Raw genomic sequence first — 23,599 nt, forward strand, 5'->3', positions numbered from 1 at the left:
ATATCAAGGACGCTGCCAAGACTGATTTACTGTCCTTTTCTCTACTGTGCAATTAAGTAAGGCGATCTACGTCACGTTACGATATCGGTGCCTTATCCTTTTCATATCGACTAACGTACGTACATGTGTATAGCAGGTTTGCATATATATAAAAATGTGCTTCTATTCAATGCTATTAAAGGCTAACGAGTGGCAAGATAAAACAATGTTCAATATTCGGATGTCTTGTATTTTGAGTTGTTGCCTATTAAGTTAGAAGATATAATTTAACCTTTGGTTTTGTAGCAAAAGACTATCAAAATAGGTAATGGATTACATTAGTAAATATTCGGGCAAAAAACTCCTATATTGTTCACAAATTATTATCATTTGTCGAAAAATCATTAGTCAAGTCAAGATAGCTTATGGCAATTTGACAGTTAGCATATTTTTTCGTGGCAAATCTAATACCTTTAAACGAGCAATTCTTGTATATACAGGGTGATTCCGGGGTCATGAGCAAGAGGGAAAGGGGTGATGGGGCGATTCACACTGAGCAACTTTTACTATGGGACCAGCCCCGAAATCGCGAAAAGAAAACCATCTAATCAAGAGATAACTGGTCGCTAACTATCCGAAATGTATGGAATAGCAGATTTTTTTTGCCATTTCGTGGCTGGTCCCATAGTAAAAGTTGCTCAATGTGAATCTCCCCATCACCCCTTTCACTCTTGCTAATGAATCACCCAGAATCTCACAACGATTTCGATGAGATTTGGTATGTAGTAACAAATCGATATATCTCTATATAACGATATATCTTATCAATTATTTATAATTCGGAAACGGCTCCAACGATTTCGATGAGATTTGGTATGTAGGGGTTTTCGGGGGTAACAAATCGATCTATTTTGGTCTTATCTCTGGGAAAACGCTTATTAACGAGTTTTAGTCCGAGCAAAGCTCGTACATCTTATCAATATCATTTAAACCATTCACTGGACTCATTTCCACGATGATCTTGCGTCAGTTAATTTTTACGTTTGAGCATAAAAATTTGGCCGACTAAGACATAAAATAATACTTAAATATGATTTTAATGGAAAATATAAAATTATTTTTATATAGGCCCATCCAATTTAAGAACTCTGTTTTAAGATCAACTGCCAAGACGAAACTGTTTTTTAACCCCCGACGCAAAAAGAGGGGTGTTATTAGTTTGACCGATATGTGTGTCTGTGTGTCTGTCTGTCTGTGGCACCGTAGCTCTTAAACGGGTGGACCGATTTGAATGCGGTTTTTTATCATTTGATAGCAGGTTTCTAGCGATGGTTCTTAGCCGTGTTTTATCAAAATTGGTTAAGCCGTTTTTGAGATATCACAACTTTGAATGTCACAGTCGGGGATTTTCCAACTTTTTGTTCTATGCTTAGGTACACGTATTTAGAAATTTATCTTTTTCCTGTTGTAACTTTTTTGTTGAGCGGTTTTGTTTAGATCTAGCTAGATATTCTAACAACTTGCCGCTTTTTACCGTCAACTAGAAGTGCGATTATATAAGTAATGGACACCGAAGTGTGCTATTATAGATCTATCTAAAAGAATAAAAAATGATTCTAAAAGAATTTCTAATAATATTCCACTACTTATAATAAGTAAACTTATAACTATCAAAGATTTAATAACAAACTGTTCATGAACAGGCGGCAAGTTCTCATCGGGTCAGTACACGTACAAGATTTACCACTTGGCGTCGAAGGTGCCAGCGTTCATCAGGCTCCTGGCGCCCAAAGGGTCCCTGGAAGTCCACGAGGAGGCGTGGAACGCTTACCCTTACTGCCGGACCGTGCTCACGGTAAGACGCCAATTCTACTGTAGAATTTTTGAATAACGCCACGCTTTTGCGCTTGTATTCGCATTCGATTCTTTCTACCAGCATTTTATACCGGTTTGTCCTGAGAGGCTACTACTAAAAAATCGAAGTTTGTATCGTATACGTTATGCCTATCCAATTTATTAAAAGTGTAAACAAACCGATTTCATCAAAATTCGTGTATACACCCATTGGATCGAATCAATAACATATTTATCTATAATTTGTGTCTTTTAACTAGATGTCTAATCACTTTTTTCACCAAAATTCACTTGATTTCAATATTTATTTTTTTTTTCATTTAAAAAAATATGGTCTGTCATCTGAGGACAATTTGCCAGTGTCTAGTAGTTTTAGCGTAGAGATGGTTGAAAATTTGACATTTTAAAAACAAATATGCGAGGTATATGAATGGATTATTTACTTTCCTTAAAATTAAAAAATAGTTACTGCTTTTATATTGAATAAACAGTCTTTGGAATTAAATCAAGTATAGTAAATTATAAAATAGACAAAAATACGTTGATCTATTCAATTAATAAATAATCGATTTACTGAACAGATTAATTATTTTGCAATAGGTTCTAGGTTTTCACATCACTAAATGTCTATGGTCTGGTTAATGGCGCCTTTGTTTACGCTCGTCATAAGTTGGATTGGAATACAATATACCGTTTCGCTGACGCTAATATAATTTAATACGAGAGTAAGAGGGATGGTACGATACGAACTTCGAATTTCGTAGTAGCCCTTCTGCTATTTTGAACATGAAACTACCGTGAGACTCACTCATATTAAATATATTGACCCGGATAACTCACGTCTTAAATCGAGTTTAGCTCGACATGTTTCGGGCTAATCCGTAGCCCTTCGTCTTCGGAGCAACGCGACTCAGCGGCTGCTGCAACACGCGCACTGCGCGCCGCCGCTCTGCTCGCGCGACTACCCGACGAAACTGACACCGGCACAAAACTACCCGCGTTTTCATCATCATTTTCATTACAACTGTCAAATGTAGGGTAGCACACAACACTAACAACATCGCTCTGTAAAGGTACGTTCACACACACCGATTAATCGTCGAGATTAGTCGTCGTCCGAATGAGGGCTATCGTTTTTTGACAATCTAGATGGCGCGACTGTTGCAAGAGGTTTTTAAGTGTTGCTTTCAAAGTCTGTTATTACGGGCGTGAAAACAAAGTTTAGATTAAAATCATATTTAATACACCTTAAAACCGTACCATAAAAATATCGAGCAACCACAGTGTTGCGTAGTCCCGTTTTATTCGAAAAAAAAAGGTATGTCAAAAGTTTCCGAAAGACAAAACTTAAAACACAGACATCAATTGCCCTGTAACGCATAATTGCCATAATTAATTTCAGGTAATGCAAAATATTCACAAAATTATTTTAATTATAAATAAACCCGCGTAGTTCACCCAAAAACTATGAGATTTGACATTTCGGAGATCTCACGCTACACTAGCGCCTCTAGTGGCGAATTCATACGCGATAGCCCTCATTACAACCGGCATAGTGGTTGGACGGTACCTCCGAGTTGGAAAACGGTGTTAAATACTCGTGCTGTGTCATCGATGTGTGTGAACGTACCTTTACAGAGCGATGTTGTTAGTGTTGTGTGCTACCCTACATTTGACAGTTGTAATGAAAATGATGATGAAAACGCGGGTGGTTGTGTGCCGATGTCGTTTCGCAGTGCGCGTGTTGCAGCAGCCGCTGAGTCGCGTTGCTCCGATGACGAAGGGCTACGGATTAGCCCGAAATATGTCGAGCTAAACTCGATTTAAGACGTGAGTTATCCGGGTCAATATATTTAATATGAGCCCTTCTGCTCATTAATAAGGTGAACCGGAGACCTGAGGCCGTATTTTCTAACGCGTTGACGTTCGCGATCGCATTCACCATCTCTTTCTATCCTCGTCTTATGCCGTGTGACAGAAAGAAGTGATGAAATGAAAACCAATGTAATTCCATGTGTGTTAGGGCTCTTTTCGCTGGAGTCCGATGGATGCGGGTGGCGCATATGGGGCACACTGGCTAGTCATTGTGACGTTTTGTGAGGGAGGCATATATCCAGCATGTCTTATGTCCAGTTTTTAGTTAACGATGATGGGAAAATAGTGATCAAACAAGAGAGGTGTTCTTGGAACCACGCTATACACTGATTAATTGATTAGCAATCTTTGATCTGACTAATTACAAACTTTATCATAATTTCCCAAGGTGCACGAATGGTTACTTGAGAAGCAGACGTGTAAATCTCGTTTGAGAATTGAATTTAGTTTACATTAAATCGTCGCAGCATCATTCTGAATGTGGACCTTAGTTGTGCTTTTCAGCACTATACTGAGCGAGGATTCTGTATATTTTATTATTCTTTTGTTTTGTTTATTTTATTAGAATAGAATATAAATACGTTTGTTCAGCCAAAACATCATAAAAAATAAATAAAAAAACACATTTACAAAACTATAAAGAATATAAGAACAAACAAATAATGATGTGTAGCCGAAATAGTCTACACTTAGCATTCTCAGTATTGTATAATTAGTGTCGAATTTTGCCCAAATAAATTATTCTTCTTCTTCTAGTTATTTATTGATTTGTACTACAATAGCGATTTGTTTTTCAGAACCCTGGCTACATGAAAGACAACTTCGTTATTTGCATAGAGTCCCTACACGTTCCAGACGGCGGAGACCAATACAACGTAAGTGACCCTCCAACTAACTTCTTATAACTGGCCATAATAATAATTATGACTAAGAAAATACAATGGTGTAATTATATAGTTTAAAATATTTTCCTGTTTCCCTATTATTATTACAAAGCAATAGACAAGCGTCACGCGAGAGCGCGGACGTACAGTCAAGTGCAAAGATATCGACACAGCCAAAGTTACAAAAAATATGAATACACTACACAGCCCTTATGTTAAGTGCATAAATGTATACTTATTTTTGTAACTTTGGCCGTATCGACATTCCTACACTTGACTGTAGAGCCACCTAGATCCAGAATACTTATGCAAGTCGCACTAGGTTCTTAAGTAAGTGTTGCTCAAATCAAAGGTTCCCTTTTTTCTTTTGAGCGCACGAAACTCTAAAATAACCTTGGAGGAAAAGTACCTGCTCTAAAAAGTAAAGACACTAGTAGAATATAGTCTCCTTTGAGTAAAAGTTTACTCGAAGGAGGCTATATTATTCTAATTATAGGTATACCTAATTTGATATCTATATTATACATGGTATTTTTTTCTCCAGGACCATACTTGTTTCCACTAAGTTTCTATGGCAGCGTGTTTCGCTTACGCCAAAGGCTAGGACCCCTGTTTATAGGAAAATTCTTATAGTTAGTTCTTATCAGGGCTAAAGAAAATTGTTTTCCGTACGACTATATTTAATATACCCGACCTTGGCTTCTGATATAGTGTAATAATAGATAACGCTTACACCATTTATGGCCACAGTGATATCACGATATGGAGAATTAATAAAAATCTATACTCATTATATTATTTTGATAGCGAATTTTTTTTTTGAGTGCAATTTGTATAACACAACATAATTTGGTTCTACATTGTCGTCTCCACTATTTGAACTGAGCTTATCCCATTAACGGAAAACAAAGACATTGTATCTATATCATACTAAATTCTACTTTTGCCTTTTAGCCTGCAGGGCTACTACGAAACTCGAAGTTCGTGTCGTGCGGTTTCTCTCGCTCTCGTATTAAATAGTATAATAGTAGTGTCAGAGGGACCGCAAGACACGAACTTCGAGTTTCGAGTTTCGTAGTAGCCCTGCTACATTTCAACCAGAGCGGTTCTGTGCGAGGCTAGGTAAATGAAGCGTTTCTATTGGTTCATGAAAAACATATTCCTTGCACCACATCCTCGCACATGAGTAGGGAGCCACAGTTTTACTATGTGATTGGTAAATCTGACTCCTTAGAGAGTGAGATTTGGTAGGAAGGTTGGTTGGTTGGTAAGCATTTTGATTCCCGAAATGCTTATATAAATGCCCATTTTTGCAATGAGCGTTATTCAATATTTTTCACTTCCATAACGTTTAGCAAATGTTCATTAGATATTTTTTTAAATGCCCTATGGATGTCCTTGTACTAGCGCCAGTACCTGTAATTGCCCGTAGCAATGATAGTTAACGGCTCTCGGTCACTGCATTCGCTACAGTGATTAAATGCAGTTCTGAACTTACCTACTGAACGTAGATGTTACTTAACGCATGTCCTTTGTTAATAGGGAATATTACGCAAAGCTCTGCGCAACGGGGGACACTAGCACAAACCGTAAACAAACCGCCATGACAACGTCAATTCTCTTTATAGTTTGTCGCCATGTCACGATTTATTAGTAACAAAATAACATGATATGAGCCGCCTAACTTTAACTCAGATAAATCCACTCTAAACATTTTTTGGGAGATTATTGAAAAAAAAAGTTATAATAACGTTAATTCAGTGATTTGAAAGGCAGTATTTTTTTATTATGGCTAAAGCAATAAAGAAAGCGATCCTGTTTAGCAAATTCAGTATTAAAACCATCCATTCTTTACAAAAAATAAAATGTTGATTGGATTTACCTTCATTTGATATAATCGATTGTAATTTATGTATCTTTGACAAAACTCAGTGTGGATTTGCATAATTTTCTTCATAATCTTTCTTTGATTGTAGATAAAAAAAAAAAGAAAAAAAAAACAAACTTCTTTCGCTGATTGGCTTTGATAGTAATATAATAATAATTTTATTTTAAAATAATAATAAATAAGTTCCTAATCCGCTTTCATTCTGAGAGGAGGCCTCTGCCAGCATTGGGACGTATATAGGCTGTGATGATGATGATGATTTTTTATTATGTCAATCAAACAAAAAATGACAGATGAAGCGCCTCAGCCCTAGCCTGTATGTACCGTAGTGTACGTCGTCAAAGGCGTTAACTACATTTTGAATGAAAAATTCCGATGAAAAATCATCATAAAAAATCTTCGTGTTCAATCATATCATAAGCCAGTCCAACCATCTAATCTTCTCAAAAATTCCGAATTAATTTTAAACCATCTTGTATTGTGATATTGACTTGCCTGAATCCTGAGTTACCTGAAGCCCAGTTTAGACCTGCTATTAAAATCGTGCAAGTTGCATTACATTGCGAGGACGTAAAGTGAACGAGTGTGAAATGGTTAATCGAGCGCCCGCAACGTAATGCAACTTGCACGATTTTGCTTGCAGGGCCCAATTTCACCACGATGCCGCTGACAGGTGCGACTACTACTTCCATAGAGAACCATTTTGAAAATACCACGAAACACTACAATGGTAACGCAAACCTGACAGCTTTCATCTCATGTCAAGATTTACCGACAAATCTACAAATAAATGTTGACTTTGAAAAATAAATCTTGGTTCACAACATAAAAATAAAATAAGATACAAATTATTGATTTTCACTCGTCATAATATGCCACTGACTATTGTCATGTTGGCGAAATGTCTAAACTGGGCTTAACGCCTTCTGTTTATAAACTTGCAGGTGCACGAATTATCGCCGGAGAAGCTAAAAACCCGCGAGGTGGTCCACATCGACATTGCCAACGACCCACTGCCCACGGCGGACTACAAGCCCGAAACCGACCCGACCAAGTTCAAGTCCGTCAAGACCGGCCGCGGCCCCCTGGTGGGGCCCAACTGGAAACAGGAAGCCAAACCCATTATGACGTGCTACAAGCTTGTTACTGCTGAGTTCAAGTGGTTCGGACTGCAGGTTGGTCTCCGTAATATTACAAATGAGGGCTACTTGACTGGCAAAATATCGCTAGTGAAAGAGATTATGATTCTAAGTTAGACAATATGGCCCCAGGGTACCGTTTCTCAAAGCTTATAACCTCCTGTTTCACCATCCATTGATCAAATTTATTTGACGGATAAGTATGATGCCGTCTCTGTTTGTTTTGTTCGAATAGATGGAGACGGCATCACATCTATCCGTCAGTTAAAATTAATCGGTGGGTGATGAAACAGCCCCTGTCTAATAAAATTAAAGTTTTGTCTCGTAAATTGAATGAGTAAATGAAGCAAAACGCTAATATTATTAGATTTCCAGAATATTTTCCATTTGGAGAGATCCTCCCAGCTCTTGCGAGCTCTTGCTCAGAGACTGATTTCTCTTACAACAGAGTGCTGCCATGTTGAAATCAAAATACGGAAACCTAAAGAGGTTGGCCAAGTAGTTAATTGACAGCCTACTTGAATTGGAGTTTGACTGTTGATCTTGACCTTAATTTGACAAACTTAAGTTACAAAATTACCATCCTTACTTCCTTATTTATTTCTTACTAATATAATATTAGAAATACGAAAGTCTGTCTAAATATATTGTATGTATACCTTGTTTTCTTACCAGATAATGGTGCATGTGTACGAAAGAATTGGATGAATCATGTTTGCGATAAATCATATTGTGTTAAGTACGAAGGTAAAAAAGGAAATCCACTAAAGAATTAAATGAAACTATCAAATATTTAAATGATGCAATCCTACAAAGACATTAATATTCGGCCTGTCAAAATAAAAATTCATTGTGATGTCGAAATAATTACCTGCCACTTGCCGTGCTCAACGCCTCCATATTTCATTTCGTCTAAATCGGCTCAGCGGTTTAAGCGTAAAGAGACAGGCAATCTGATAGACTTTCTTTAGGATATTCATATGTAAGTGTAAGGATTTTAGTTCCGGATTTAAATAAAAATAAAAATAAAATAAAAATATGAATTAATCATAACCATCACTCAGCATCATCACAATGACTAGTTATTATTTCTGCAATATTTTTATCAGTCTAACTAAAGTGTTTAGTCGTATAGACATGATGCATCATTTAATTACTTGTTATCGTAGATAGTGATGTATTATTTTTCTTTTACAGAGCAAAGTAGAAAACGTCATCCAAAAATCAGAACGGCGGTTGTTCACCATATTCCATAGGTAAGTTAAATTTACATGTTGGATCTCTTTGCGTAATTGACAATTTAAATCGTCCATGTCGTTGTGTTTATTAAGGTATTTTATTCTTTTACAACTCAAAAAATTAACATATATTTCGACTAATAAATGAAAAAGAACTTGCATATCCCTATCCCTATCACTTTTATGAAATTATTTTGTATTTAGTTTTTTCTTCGTTTGAGAGTGTGTTTTAGTACAGACAAGTACAAAAAATCTCCTCCCTTATCTCTTATATACTCTTATTCCGATGGAGTAAGGCCGTGGTAACATATTTTCGAGTGGTTCGAATCGATACTTACGTATTTTTGTACTTGACTGTACGACGTCAATAATTTTCATAAAAAAATGTGATTTAATGAGTTATGAAGGGTTGATCCCGATCTGGCCCGTGTACCCGAAAAAATACAAGTAGTACAAATCGACATAATTTTCAACTTTCTCATACAAAAAGTGTCAATTTTATGGAATGTAGCACTTGTAACTTTCAAAGTCAAAGTCAAAATATCTTATTTATATATGAATGTCAACAAAAAATCTACCACCGGTTCGGAAAACTTCTGTTGAGAAGAATCCGGCAAGAAACTCAACGAGGTATATATATTTTTAACAACTTTAGTGGAACAGAGGGCAGGTGTTTACAATCACCCTGTGATCCTATACAGTTTTTAATTTAAAACTGCTTACTTCCAGACAAGTATTCTGCTCGATGGACGACTGGCATGGTATGACGATGGCCGACATCCGCGCCATCGAAGACCGCACCAAAGAGGAGTTGGAGCGGCTGCGGCGCGAAGGCGAAGTGCGCGGCATGCGTGCCGACAACGAGTAGGCGAGCGCGTGCGGCATGCGGCATGCGGCAAGGGGACAGCCGGCCGGCAACCAGTCAGCTGGGTACGCAGCAAATCACATAAAGTTTGAAAACAATTGATAAAATACATAGTCATTTGATATAAGTTTCTAAAAAAAAAGTAATTTTACAGGATTGTTATGATTTATGTTTATGAAATATATAACTTAAACCAATTTGCAGATTACACGAACAAAAAAGTTCGTCTATATAAGTTTTAGCGAAAATTATACTATATCAAATGACCGTATGCAAAGGAGTGGCCGGACATTGCGCTAGACCGGGAGCTGTGGAGATCGAGAGAGGCTTTTGCCTAGCAGTAGGACACTAGCAGGCTAGTAAAAAAGAACCTTAACCCTTAATAAGGCCCCATTTACTGGAGCATACTACCACAGAATCAAAAGCAGCTATCGAATACATACCTAGCAAAGGATATTGTTAAAGCTAGTAGTATTTTCAATAATTACAATGAATATTGTAACTTATTACTGATACGATAAGGTTGAATTTCCAAATCAATGCATGTGGTCGATAAATCGCCTCCACCTTATTAAGGGTATTTCATTCATTGTTCTTTTTAAACTTTATGTATTTTGACGCGTACCTTACATACAATTAGGGCTAAAGGAGTGACTTCATTCAACAGCGTTAAGTCTCAAAAGTCACATCGTGCTCATATATGCGTTTACGTAATGTTCACCTAGTCCGCTGTCACAAATTTGCAGGCATTTGAATGCAATGGTACGTTTGTGGTACTCAGTAAGTCTTGAGCCTGGCAGCCGGTAGAGATTGCGTTAAAAGCATTTGTAAAAGATTTAGCACGTGTGACTTTACGAAGGATTTCTTCACTAAAGCATAATAATTTGTATGTTACAAATATTAGCTGCAGGAGATACAATAATGGCTGATATTATTAACGTATGCAATGCTGGACAGCACTAGTGGATAGTAGGAACTTCAGATTACTAACGATGAGTTAGTATTAATTAAAATATATCATAATTCATAATATAATCAATACTCAAGATTTCCTAATGCTAATAAATGTAGCTCGAAACTTCACTCCGCTAATGTAATGTAAACATCGCCAAAAATTTAAGTCCGTTGTCGGCATTCCGGTCCAAAGTCCACTGTCCACAGTCCACTGCTATCCGAGAGGGACGCACCTGTACTTTAGAACGAGAGGCATAATTTCGTTCCTTTTTTGGGTGGTAGGTGAATAGTGGAACCTCGGCGGGTCTCCTAACGCTCAGTTTGCCCGCGAGAATTACTGAGATTGTGAAATTGGTATAAATTAAATTGAAATTTGAATTGTACTCTTAAATCATGTAGACGAGCCCCTCACTGCGATCTCAGTATCCCCGCGGGCATGCGATTACCATTAGAAAAATAATGTCATTGAAATGTGGTTATAGATAACTATTTAAATGAGTAACTAATAAGTCGATGTAGTCAGTGGTTTACAGGTAGTGTTGTCGTTACCTATTAATAATTACAAATTAAAATTCTAGACAATGTTTTGGACAACTATTCCTTCAAATGCAACGAGAATTGGTAATTCAAAGTATTTATCATGAGCTACCGTCGTTTCGGAATCGATTTGGCATTGGACTTAAATGTTTTATCATGACGCAGTTTAAATACATGCGAGATTATGAATTAAATTCTGAGCTCATGGTAAAAACGATTGTCAGTGAAACAGTTAAGTAAAAAAGTGTCTGTTGTGGATAATAGTATAATAATTTACACACACATTAGTAAGTTTACGCCACGGTACACTTAGTTTCGGCACTACCGTCTTGTCTACGAAATAATTTAATCGGTGCAATGTTGAAGTGGCAACGTCGGTTATTTAATTAATATAACTTATTCGGTATAGGTTGTCGGTGACAAGGGCATGTTATGAATTTACATTTATAATTTGGGTTCAGATTGCAACACCTTTGAATATAGTGATGGCTTGTATATTTGTATTGTAAGATTTTTATTTTATTTTACAAATCAGTATTTTTAAATATTTGTGTGACATTCCAGATTCTATTAATGGTAACATTTAAATAAAATTAGTATCGATTGCATTGTTTGAAATAGCTCTCTTTGTCGTATCTTGCTATGCAGCCGCATGCATACGACAATTGGCCAACATTTCATGTATTTAAGATTTAGTACAATGGCTGCGTTGTTTCTATTTGGTTTATCCACATTGTCAGTGATGGAGTCAGTTGTATTTATGTATGTTCCTTTTTATTTTAATGTATTTCTGTGGCCGTGTTTATATATTGCTGTTCCTAGGCTCGCGAGGGCCGGGGACTTAGTTTTGCTTATGCACTTTATTTAATTAAGTTTTTTTACTTTTGTTGTAATAAGTTTTACATCAAATACAGCGTGATATATATTTGAGAGTAGTCTTTTATTAGTAACGATTGTCGCTACCCGCTTTTAGCAGAGCTTGTGTATTTTAATGTTTTTAAACTCTGCAATTTTTAACATGTACTTAAAAAGTATTTGTGTCCGTCTAAGAAGGAAGGAGACGATAAGGAAATATTTTCGATGTGTAAGAAATAATGCAAAATTATCTTCCCTGTCTAATCCATGACAATATTTTGTAGGTTACTGTCTAGGACCAATCATAGCAGCGACTTCTATCGTTGGTAGCGCCGTGCTACTCTTGATTACTACTCGATAGTTCACGGGCCACAGCGGCGTGGTGCTTTCTCGATAATTGTTATAACTTAGTTGTTGCAGTTACCAAATAAAATAAGTACACACTTGACGCAATCTTTTTATTTTTTTAAACGCCTTGTCCTTTAATGTGCTAGACATAATATTAAAGTTAAATAAACGATTAATGCATGTTAAATTTGATTTAGTTACGCTTATCGTATAGTCCTACTTCCAGTAATAATCGGATCATAGTATAGTTCTGTCTATGAGTAGCGATCGGGGGTTTCCACAGTACGTAAATAGAAAGCTAAAATTGTCAATTTTAAATGTTTAGCTAAATATTGAAAGTTTTGACGAGTTCTCGCATTGTATTATGTAATTAATGATAACAATTTGTAAATATTTTGAGGCCAACAAAAATAAAAATAATTTAACCATTTAATGATTTGTTTGGTTTGTAGTTTGGACCTCCTATTGCAGTCCGTGTCAAATAGGTAATTTTAACGATAAGTTGCTGAAAAAAATGCAAACAGCCAAGGCGCTAAGGCCAAGCTCGAGTTGCGACGCGAGAGCGATTTCTAAAACGAATGCCTCGTGTAGGTGGGAATTTGCACTTTTGAATGTCGATTTGATTATTTCCTCAGAATTCTAACTTTGGTTTTTATTTACTCAGAATCATTAGCACTAATGATACGAAAAAAAAGTGTCCCTAATTTTTTTATCAGTTTTGTGACTTTTTCAGTCTAGGTATATGGGTCGCGGTCGTTAAAAAATGGACACAAAAATTGCATGGGAAATTGGAAGGTTTTTTTTTCATAGTCAAAAGTGCTTCTAATTCTGAGTAAGAATAAGCCATCATCTAAATATAGTGCATAAGGTGTAATGTATTTCCATCGGAAAATTTGGGATCTCAATCTGAATACGACGGCACCCGAAGTGTCTATCAATTATTGTATAGAACTTTATTGGTCATGATAGTATCAAATGTGAAAACGGCTGCACAGTGTTGCCACCAGATATTTCGGAGCGGCCAAAGTGATCAAAAATATCGGAACATGCACTCTATTCTCAAAGCATTTGAGTTCGAGTTCCGATATCTTTAACCCCTGTCGCGGTGTTATAAGTTTGACCGCTATGTGTCTGTGGCACCGTAGCTCGTGGACCGATTTGAATGCGGTTTCTTTTTATTTGAAATCAGGTATCCTAGCGATGGTTCTTAGACATGTTTCATCTAAATCGGTTTAGCCGCCGACACGGCTTTCCCAACTTTTTGTTGGTTAGGTTAGTTGATTACCTTGGCCGCTCCGAAATATGATGGCGACTGTACGATGGGTATACTTCCTATATGATAATGGAAAACAAACAGAAAGCGTGTGCGGGTCGGGTCGTTTCCGAGACGTGAGCCGCGCGGTTCGTTGTATTCACACAGAGAGCGGGTCGGATCGGCGACCGGCTATACATTTTCCGTATCAGCACTTCGATATAAACTGCCAAATTCACTTGTGAACGTCGCACGCGGCATCCTTTGACAAGAGGCGCCGCGTACCAAGGCAGAGCGATACAAACACCGCCCGTAACCGCTCGGCCCGCGCGCTGTTTGTGACGACGGGCGACGGGCGCGGGACCGCGTGTTGTGTGTGATGGCGTCCATCTACCTACCGCCATGTAAATACGCCCGTCGCTGGCCCGCTACCGTCGTCTGTGTATGTTGGGCTTTAGTTTACTAATTATTATCTGGAAATAATAAGTTGTAACTTCTAACAATAAAACTTGCAAACAGTGTTCGATTTTTTATTGCTAAAACAGTGTAGGCAATAAATAATATTCATAAAATTAATATTTTATAAAAGGTACTAATAGTACCACAATTGGCTTTAGAAGCAATAATAAAGCTGCATAGCTGGGTAAAAACGCACATTTTTATTAATATTAATCAATCATGGCTCGTTTTAGAAACTAAACATTAACTAATCTTAACGGGTATTTATTTTATACAAGGTTGAACTGACGTCGAAGTCGTCTTATTTACATTTTATGAGAATTTTCCACAGTTACTTTTGCGCAATTAACGGTCACCGCTTCACTTCCGTGCAACGGGCTATACGGCAGTTAACTCGTATTTCACCCAAAAAGACTTCATTGTTCGATATGGGTGGGTAAGCGTGTTACTACACGATTGATTACAATACACATAGATCGGATTGACCGACGTCGATATATCATACCTATCAATTGTATCGATCCATATTCACCGACGCAATCGACGGACGACCGATCGATTGGTGTAGTTACACCTTAAGTTATATACAAATATGTACTAATTTGAACATTGTTTTTATATATACAACATTGGTATACATCCTAGAATAGGTACTATAGTAAGAATGATTTCATTTTTTTTAATACGATATCCTGTTGTCGGTTTTGACAGAAATACAAGACTGTTTTATATACAAGGTGTCTTCAAATTCTTAAGAAATATTTCAGCAGCTGACTTGAGTTCGTTAACCGTGGCTAATAAAAGATCCATACGTTGATCGATGTTCAAAGTATATCGATCAAAGGCGTGACGAGACTACATACACTCCCATTAAGTCAAAATTCCGATGAAAACATACCTACTACTAATGACTAAACTATTGAAACTATTTCAGAAGAAGTTGAAGACTTGTTAAGAAAAAAATAAACATTGAAGGGAAACATTATTTATTTATTACATTAATGAAATACAAGCGAGTGAGTATTAGTTAGTCTTCAGTCTTGTTGATTTGTATAGGATTTATTGCGACATAATTTATGTGCAGATAATATCTACTTACTTTGTTCAATTCAGTAAAATCGTTAATTTTGCACGCAAGTAGACCGTGATGTGGGTAAGTTTGAAAGATCTGTATATAATTTCATATACATTTTGACATATTAATTGTCAGTTCCATTCGTAGTCTAATCGTGGTATTATTGGTGTAATAAGGACACTGTTGACGTCGATCAGTTGACTTTTAACGACAACTCTACTAGAGTCTACAACAATACAATGGGGGTCGCGCTGTCATCGTTCATCCACCATTACCTCTCATATTTCGTTTTATAGAATTTTTTTACCGTACAACGGCAAAAACTACTAGACACTGGCAAAATTGTCCTCCGATGGACAGAGCCATATTTTTTTAAAGAAACAACAACAATACAATGAGTTGAACTTAAACGAGAGTGCCAGCCACTGCTTCATCGATGTAAATATGATGAAAAAATTTGATTGTATCTATCAACAATCATATCATGGCACGTCATAAACCTGTGCATTTAAAGCTTAACATCTTAGCTACCTAAGTATTACATAATCAAGATCAAAATACTGATGGTGTTACAAAGAACAGTACAATTCGGGTGTTCAGAAAAATTACAGTCCATTCTAAATAGGTAGTCCAGCAGAAAAGCAGCGACTGGCGATAAAATTTCAACTGTGCACTAGCAAGCTAGCCAAAGAGTAGATACCGATACAATGAATAATGTTTTGCCATCGTATTTTGTCGGAAAACTTCGTATTTTTCTTTCTTTCTTAACTAGCTTCGTCATCATCCCAGCCTATATACGTCCCACTGCAGGGCACAGGCCTCCTCTCGGAATGAGAGGGCTTGGGCAGTAGTTCTCACGCGGGCCCAGTGCGGATTGGGAACTTCACACACACCGTTGAATTGCAGCGTTAACTAGCTTACTGGAGCTAATTGAGAAATCAACATAATACGAACTTATTCGACAAAATACGATGGAAAAAGTTATTCACTAGAACTTAGTAGCGAAACCTTTGCCAATATTCATCTAATTTTCCTTATTGTATTTGTACTTCAGTCGTCAACTTCAAGCTCTAACTCTATGTCCGCTAGGCTGATGCGTCGAAGGGTGTTGATGATCATATAGCGAGAGAAGAAGACGTATAGATGGCGGAACCATACCATCTGCGAGGTGTGGCGTTTCATGGCGCGAACCACGCGTCGGCTTTCGGTCCAGCGAAGGAAGTATCTGTAAAATAAATTTAATTACTCTTGTTATGTGGGGAGAGGCTACAACAGGGAGATCTTTCTCCAGGCGGATGTTATGCCTGTGGGCCGATGTACGAAGGAAGCGCGTCGGAAATTGTATTGAAGCGTCCGAATTGGGTACCTCAAGTATTCTGGGATGGTCCCCATATTATATGTTTTATCGATAGTAGACTTATAATGTAGCTCACTCCTGTAGATAGATATTTTTTTTCGCTTGCCGTTTTTTTTTTGTAAAAATAAATTGAAACTTTATTTCGGGAAACCACATGTTTTGTGCCTTGGTCTGTTTGATTTAAAAAAAAACCGGCCAAGAGGTGTGTCGGACACGCCCAAAATAGGGTTCCGTAGCCATTACGAAAAAATAAGTAATTTCGTATTTTATACGGAATCTTCCAAGTTTAGATATATTTTATACCTTAGGCTGCTATTTACTCTTAAACTACTAATAATTCTCAAGCAAACTTAGCCGTTATAGTTTTCCTTGAAAGTTAGATATACTTACTACCATCCTGAATTTTTTCAAATTTTTCCACCCACCTCTTTAGATTTTAGAGGGAGGGGGGGACACTCGATTTAAATGAAAATTTGCACTTTAAAGTTGAATATTTCGCAAACAAATCACTGAATCGAAAAATCGTCTTTGCAAACCCTAAATGATTCTAACAATTTTTTTTTTGAAATTTTTATTGTACTATTTTCTCGGCATAGTTTACATACATATTCGTGCAAAATTACAGCTTTCTAGCGTTGATAGTTCCTAAGCAAAGCCGCGGGCGGACGGACAGATAGACAGACAGACAGACATGGCGAAACTATAAGGGTTCCGTTTTTGCCATAGGATCCCTATAGCCTAAGGTCGCCGTACAACGACACATACGTACGTATGTACGTACAGTAAAAGTATTAACTGGGTAATGAAGGGGCAGTGTGAAAATTACCAGGCCATTGGCAGAACAATGTTAAGAAAACACTGGTCTAAACTTCGTTTTTTTTAGCATTCAAGGTAAGCGATCTTGACGTGTCTTTCAAAATACTTTTGAAAAACAGTCACAGCAAATATGTAACAATTAGCAAGGCAAGGACATAATAATATGATGATTTACATGCCTTTGATTCATTAGTAATTCAATTCAATGTTTTTTAAAACGTTTTTCAATAAAAACAATACCACTCCTTGCTGTCGGGTAAAAAGACTTGTCAAAAGGTTCTTTACCCTTTTTCAAATGCTAAAAACAACAAAGTATATAACAATGCTAGTTGAATGACGTAAATGTCATCACAAGGTGGAGTCTATGGCGGCCTAGGAATTAAAGTGGTTGAGTACTTTTTTTTATTATGGAAGGAAGGCAAACAAGCAAGCAGGTCATTTGATGGGAAATAACACCACCGCCCATGAGTACAAACTGTTCAAAGAGAGTTGAGAGTACCTTCAGCAAAAAAGGTTGTTATAAACATTAAACTTATTTTTATTAAACTTTGAATTAAGACTAAATTATTCTTACCTTTTGGAAGACAACACAAAACTAAGTGGAAGGTCTAAAAAGCCCCAGTATTTTCTTAATATATTTACTGTATCTAATGTGTAAACTGTACACCCTGGAAGCAAAAACAAGATATGTTAGCTCATTTATATCTATACTAATATAATAAAAGGGTTATGAAGGGATAATCATTTGAACTACTGAACCAGTTTTAAAAATAATTTTATTAATAGTAAGCTACACTAGAGTAGAAAGTGCAAAGTTCTCATAGGATTCAGTAAGAATTGCGGGCAACAGTCAGTAATTTTTAATAACACAATTGTAACCCTGTGTTTAACCTGTGGAACACAACTAATTGTTTGCAATTGTGACTGGCCAATTTATTTTAATAGTTGCGATCATCCTCTAGCATAGGGTAAAAAATACAAAATGACCCAAAAATTAGTTGGGCACCAATTCAATGAAAGATTGTAGCTTAAAAACACTTACTCTTAGGCATAAGTTTTTCAACAAACATATAAGCAATAGCATAGAACACTGCCGAGTGGTTAGGATGTGACGACACCCCTCCTCTATCAAACGAGACTAGTGTGTCTATGTCTAGCGCCTCCAGCTGATGCTGCACCAGCTTGGCTATAACGCCCACAGGCCATTGCACTTTAGGGCCATCTTTGAGCCGTGTGTCTGTTATAAGACAAATGTTCTGCTCTGGTACTCCTAGCTCCAAACATGCTAGCCACAACTCTTTACGACGCTCTTGCCCTTTACCTTCATAATTGCCTGTAAAAAACGCAAATTGTCAGTCCAGGTTTTTTTAGTAAATTAATCATGGGACAATGGATACCAAGCAATCCCAAATTGACCTAGTCTCAAACTAGGCAAAGCTTCATGTTTTTCATACAAATGTCTGCCAGGACTGGGGATGGAATCCATGACATCAAGTTTCATAGTCAGGTCCTCTTAAATACTAAGCTATTCGCTCGCTAGGGTGTTAGAAATTAGAGATAGCAAATTTTATCAATTAATTGCATTTTTATATAATTACCGTTCGACAAGCAAAGCAAGTGCACGTCGGCTCCTTGCTCACATAATCTGAATATAGTTGGTCCAAAAAACATGCACTCGTCATCCGGGTGCGCCACAACGACCAAAACTCTCTTCGCCCGAAGCGCCCCGCGCGTTCGCGTCGGTAGTCGCCGCGCGTACCGACGGTACACCACGCAACATACTAACAAATAACCCAAGACCCATAAACTTATGTACAAAGCAAAATTTCGCAGGTACAACACAGCTTCGGCTAAAAATCGCACGTAAAAGTTGTACAGAGAGTCGAAGTCATAAGATGAGCTAACTAATACCATTTCTGACTAGAATGTAGGAAGCTTATGTTCCAAATAAATAGAATATGCTATAAACTTAATATTATCATTAAATTAATATAATTTAGACAATTATTATAACAATCTTAAAAACATTTTTGTTTTCACGATTTACGAACGAACACTGTACGTACATTTTTTTTTTTTTTTTTTTTTTAATTCGTCCGTTCGGACAGGCTAAAGTCAGGGACCATATCGCCTCGTCATCAGTTAATACTTATAATTTATTTCAACTTCTATAAGTATATTATTTCCATGTCAATTTAATAAAATTTCTTCAATATTTTTCTTTCCCAACGTTGTCATATCCAATAAAACTTCTTCAGTATTTCTTTCAATGTTGTCATATCCAATTAAACTTCTTTAGTATTCTTTCTATATTGTCTTATCCAGTTAAACTTCTTCAGTGTTTGCTTTCTATGTTGTCACATCCAATAAAACTTCTTCAGTTATAGTCAAGTCCGGTGTATAAATATTCAATCCAGAAAATACAAGATAATTATTTAAAACTTCTATGTAACCTACATAGATGATCCTTTAAAAATCCCTGTAAGGAAATAGTCTGACAGCTCTGATTTGACGCCTGTCAGTTGATTTACCAATTACTTAAACTAACCTACACTCACTGAAACGATAGAAGATTAGGAATATACAAAGAATGAAGCAATATTATAACTTTGTACATTAATGAAACAAATTATATTTCTTTTACTGTTGATACAATGAAGTTGTACAGTGGTTCATATGTAGAATGACTCTTTAACAGCTCTTGAACAGAGAGCGGGACCAGATGTGGTTCTCCGTAAATGCGGATTAATTCGTCCATCAGCACAAGGCGCTGAATGCCGAAAGACGAACAATGATAGACTATAATGATCTATGGTTTGATCCTCATTTGACTGACACAATTCACAACGAGGATCACTTATAATTTTCATACGATGCAAATGATGGTTGAGGCGAAAATGACCTAACCTAAGACGACAGATTGTGCTGTAAAGCTTATATTACGATAGATATTACCTTTACGTAACCAAGATACAGATTGTAAGTTTACATTTAAGGCAGCATACCAAGAACCCTTGTTTCTACTTGCACAACATGATCCCATTGTTTTTTCCACTGAACATACATTCTTTGTTTCAGTATTGGAATAGCATCAGTATATGGGAGTAGGACATCAAAACTAACATCAATAGATGGAGGAGAGTTTGCAATTGACTGAGCCAAGAAATCTACATTTTCGTTACCAGATACGCCTATATGTGAAGGAGTCCACATGAATTCGATAACAAATTTGTTTTTTAAGTGAAGCTCAGACCAAAGATCTTTAATTAGGAAAATTAAATAATTTGTATTAGATTTTACTTTATTATTTTTTATAGCTTTTAATACACTCATACTATCACTGACAATTACCCATTTACATGCCTCTTTTTGCCTTGATATGTGCTTCAGTGCACAAAGAATAGCGAATGCCTCAGCTGTGAAATACTAGCATGTTTGTCTATTTTGAAACCAAGACCCATTTTGTTTTCGGAGTTGTATATAGCTGAAGATACACTAGACTCATTCTTTGATCCATCTGTATAAATGAATTTAAAACCATTCCATGAAGCTAATTTCTCATATACTTGTTCCTTTCTGGAGAGACCATTATCAATCACAACATTTATAGGACTAAATTTACTTTCATAAGGCCCATCGAAACAAGGTAAGTGGTTATTGCTTTTATGTATACTAATTTGATTTAAAAACTGCTAAATTCAGATAGGCCCTGCAAAACATAAAAAGATTTTTGGAAAGGCAATAGATTAATATTCAAGAGTTCTTTTAAAAGGTGGTTGTCATATTCAGCATGTAGTTTTACAATAAATCTTTCCTTCAAATATGCAAGTCTTATTGTTACTGGAGGGAGATTACACTCTACTTGTAATGAAACAATAGGAGTGGTTTAAATGCTCCAGTCACAACGCGCATGCACTTATTTTGAATTTTTCTAAACTCTCTATAATTTTATGGTCTGAAGCAAAACACATAAACCCATATTCAAAATGACTGCGAACTAAAGATTTATAAAGCATAAGTAATATTTTGGGTCAGCCCCCCATTTTGTACCACGCAATGACTTAAGGATATTAAAAGCTTTATTGGCTTTGACTTCTAAATGCTCAGCATATTTTTTCCAGGATAAATTGTGACAAAATATGACACCAAAAACTTGGTATCTGTGACTATTGGCAGAGGTGTATTATTATACAATAAAGAGGGCAAAGTAGCTTTAGATTTTAGACCAAAAACGACAACTTTAGACTTAGATGGATTAACTGAGAGATTTAAATAAGAGAGGTAATTATGGAGTTTTGTTAATGCTAAGTTTAAGTTATTTATTATTGTGTTAGAATTATTTCCAGATAAATATACAACAAGGTCATCGGCAAATTGTAAATTTTTGATATTAGGACCCATTACCAAATTTAAGCGACGTATATACAGAATGAAGATCAGAGGGGATAAAATTCCACCCTGACAAACTCCTATGGAAGATAGTCGAGGACCAAACAATTCACCATCATACTTCACAAACACTTTTCTACAAGATAGAAATTTTTGAATCCACTGTACAACTTTAAGTGAATACATATATTTAACAGTTCTGTACATAAAATATCAATATTTACATTGTTAAAAGCACCAGTAATATCAAAAAACACTGAAATAAGTTTGTTGTTATTTTTGATGCTTTTCAGTATATCTAAATGAAACAAAGATATGCTTTCACGTGCTGAACGACCTCTACGAAACCATACTGATTGTTTGGAAGCAATCCATTATGTTCTACATAATATTCAAGACGCTGCTTAAGTAATTGTTCAAAGACTTTTCCTGCGCATGATGTCAATGTTATAGGACGATAAGAGTCTGGATTAAACCTAGGTTTGTCAGATTTTAATATAGGAATGATGCAATCAGTTGTCCATTCAGGTGGTATGTTTTTTGTCCAAAGTGCATTGTAAATATTTAGTAAATAATCAGACAACTCTCTGGCAGTTTCTTGAACATCATATATGGAATTCCATCTAAACCAAACGAAGTATCCCTGCGTGAATATATTGCAGATTTCAATTCTTCAAGGGTAAATAAGTTTATGATATAATCATTGTGCGGGCTGGAAGGGGATTCAAGGACAAACTACTTACATTTTCCACACTATCAGGAGTATATTTTTGCAAGAAATCTAGAATCCATTCATGATTACTATTAGAGTGTCGAGGAACATAAGTTTTATTGAATTTGCGCATGAACTGTACGTACATCGCATCGCTGTCATTTTGACATTGAGCTTTGCATTGAGCACAGACGACTCAGAGAGAGAACGAGTGCACTTTTTAGCTAGGCTGCGGCCACATAAAATCGCTCGACGCTCGTTTCCAGTGTCGAATCTGGTCACGTGACATATAACGTATAAAAAATTTAGAACAAAAATATTTAACCGACTACAAAAACCATGAAAATAATTTTCTACCAGTCTGAAGTCGGGGCCTCAGCACGAGCCAGTAGGAGTGGACCTATAGGTAGTCGCCTAACTCACCTACGCATTACATATTGGGCTTCACTCCTGCTAGCTCGTAATGAGGCACCAACTTCAGACTGGTAGAAAATTATTTTCATGGTTTTTGTAGTCGGTTCAATTTTTTGTTAAAAAAAAAATCCCCTTTTTAGTGTAAGTAAATAATCTAAGATACAAAAGTTTCATGTCAACTGCTCGTCGCCTTTTACGAAAGATTGCTTTTTCCGATGCAGAGACTTTCTTTATTGAGGAGTCCTGGTACTTCACCACCCATACCATTTCACCATATGCATTACGAGGAGCATAAATTGCTTAAGTAATTGACCCATGAAATACTTGTTATTGAGTAATAACTCTGATGGTCAACTGTGGTCTTCATCATCAGTTCCACTTCACCAAATGATCATTTTCAAGAGCAAATGCACGAGTTACTATACTAAATATATCAAAATTACCATAGGTGTCCTGCAAGAAGCCATCTTGTCTTAACGTTAAGGTGCCCCCACATACAGTCACTCGTCGCTCGATTGCAGCAATAAAATGAATCTGGTCAGGACCCCATTTTGAAGGTGATTTTGAATTTACCGCGACTCAAAAAGTAGCGTCAAGTCCACGTCAAGTCGCCGCGTCGAGCAGCAGCGACGAGATGGCTGCTTGCAGGAATGATCTTGATCTTGGATTGGAAGCTGATTTCTTAATCTCATTTTGTAGTAGTCGTGGC

General features: G+C 36.6%; 2 protein-coding genes and 1 long non-coding RNA gene across 4 annotated transcripts in view; 2 read left to right on the plus strand and 1 right to left on the minus strand.

The window, feature by feature from the left end:
• vib (phosphatidylinositol transfer protein vib) overlaps positions 1-12,516 on the plus strand; it is a 28,850-nt gene extending 16,334 nt beyond the window's left edge. The window contains exons 4-9 of one of the 2 annotated variants that reach the window (XR_012451701.1): positions 1,683-1,834; positions 4,506-4,583; positions 7,425-7,655; positions 8,817-8,875; positions 9,587-10,017; positions 10,049-12,516. Coding sequence is in view for 1 of the 2 variants with exons in the window: in XM_074092181.1 (XP_073948282.1) it covers positions 1,683-1,834; positions 4,506-4,583; positions 7,425-7,655; positions 8,817-8,875; positions 9,587-9,725 (659 nt within the window). In the remaining variant the exon portion in view is untranslated. Of the gene's footprint in view, positions 1-1,682; positions 1,835-4,505; positions 4,584-7,424; positions 7,656-8,816; positions 8,876-9,586 lie in introns of both variants that reach the window. The other variant, XM_074092181.1, reaches the window with a different exon arrangement.
• On the minus strand, positions 11,065-19,437 carry PIG-L (phosphatidylinositol glycan anchor biosynthesis class L). The gene is made up of 4 exons (XM_074092180.1): positions 18,974-19,437; positions 18,418-18,708; positions 17,950-18,043; positions 11,065-16,427 (listed from the first exon to the last, which is right to left on the minus strand). The coding sequence occupies exons 1-4, from the start codon at positions 19,287-19,289 to the stop codon at positions 16,253-16,255; spliced, it is 876 nt and encodes a 291-aa protein (XP_073948281.1). The 5' UTR covers positions 19,290-19,437; the 3' UTR covers positions 11,065-16,252.
• Positions 19,438-20,183: 746 nt separating this feature from the next.
• LOC141431148 (uncharacterized) lies at positions 20,184-20,669 on the plus strand. The gene is made up of 2 exons (XR_012451702.1): positions 20,184-20,354; positions 20,454-20,669. It is a non-coding gene; the product is annotated as an uncharacterized lncRNA (long non-coding RNA).
• Positions 20,670-23,599: the final 2,930 nt, after the last annotated feature.

This window comes from Choristoneura fumiferana, chromosome 9 (genome assembly GCF_025370935.1).
Source record: "Choristoneura fumiferana chromosome 9, NRCan_CFum_1, whole genome shotgun sequence".
Classification (NCBI taxonomy): domain Eukaryota; kingdom Metazoa; phylum Arthropoda; class Insecta; order Lepidoptera; family Tortricidae; genus Choristoneura; species Choristoneura fumiferana.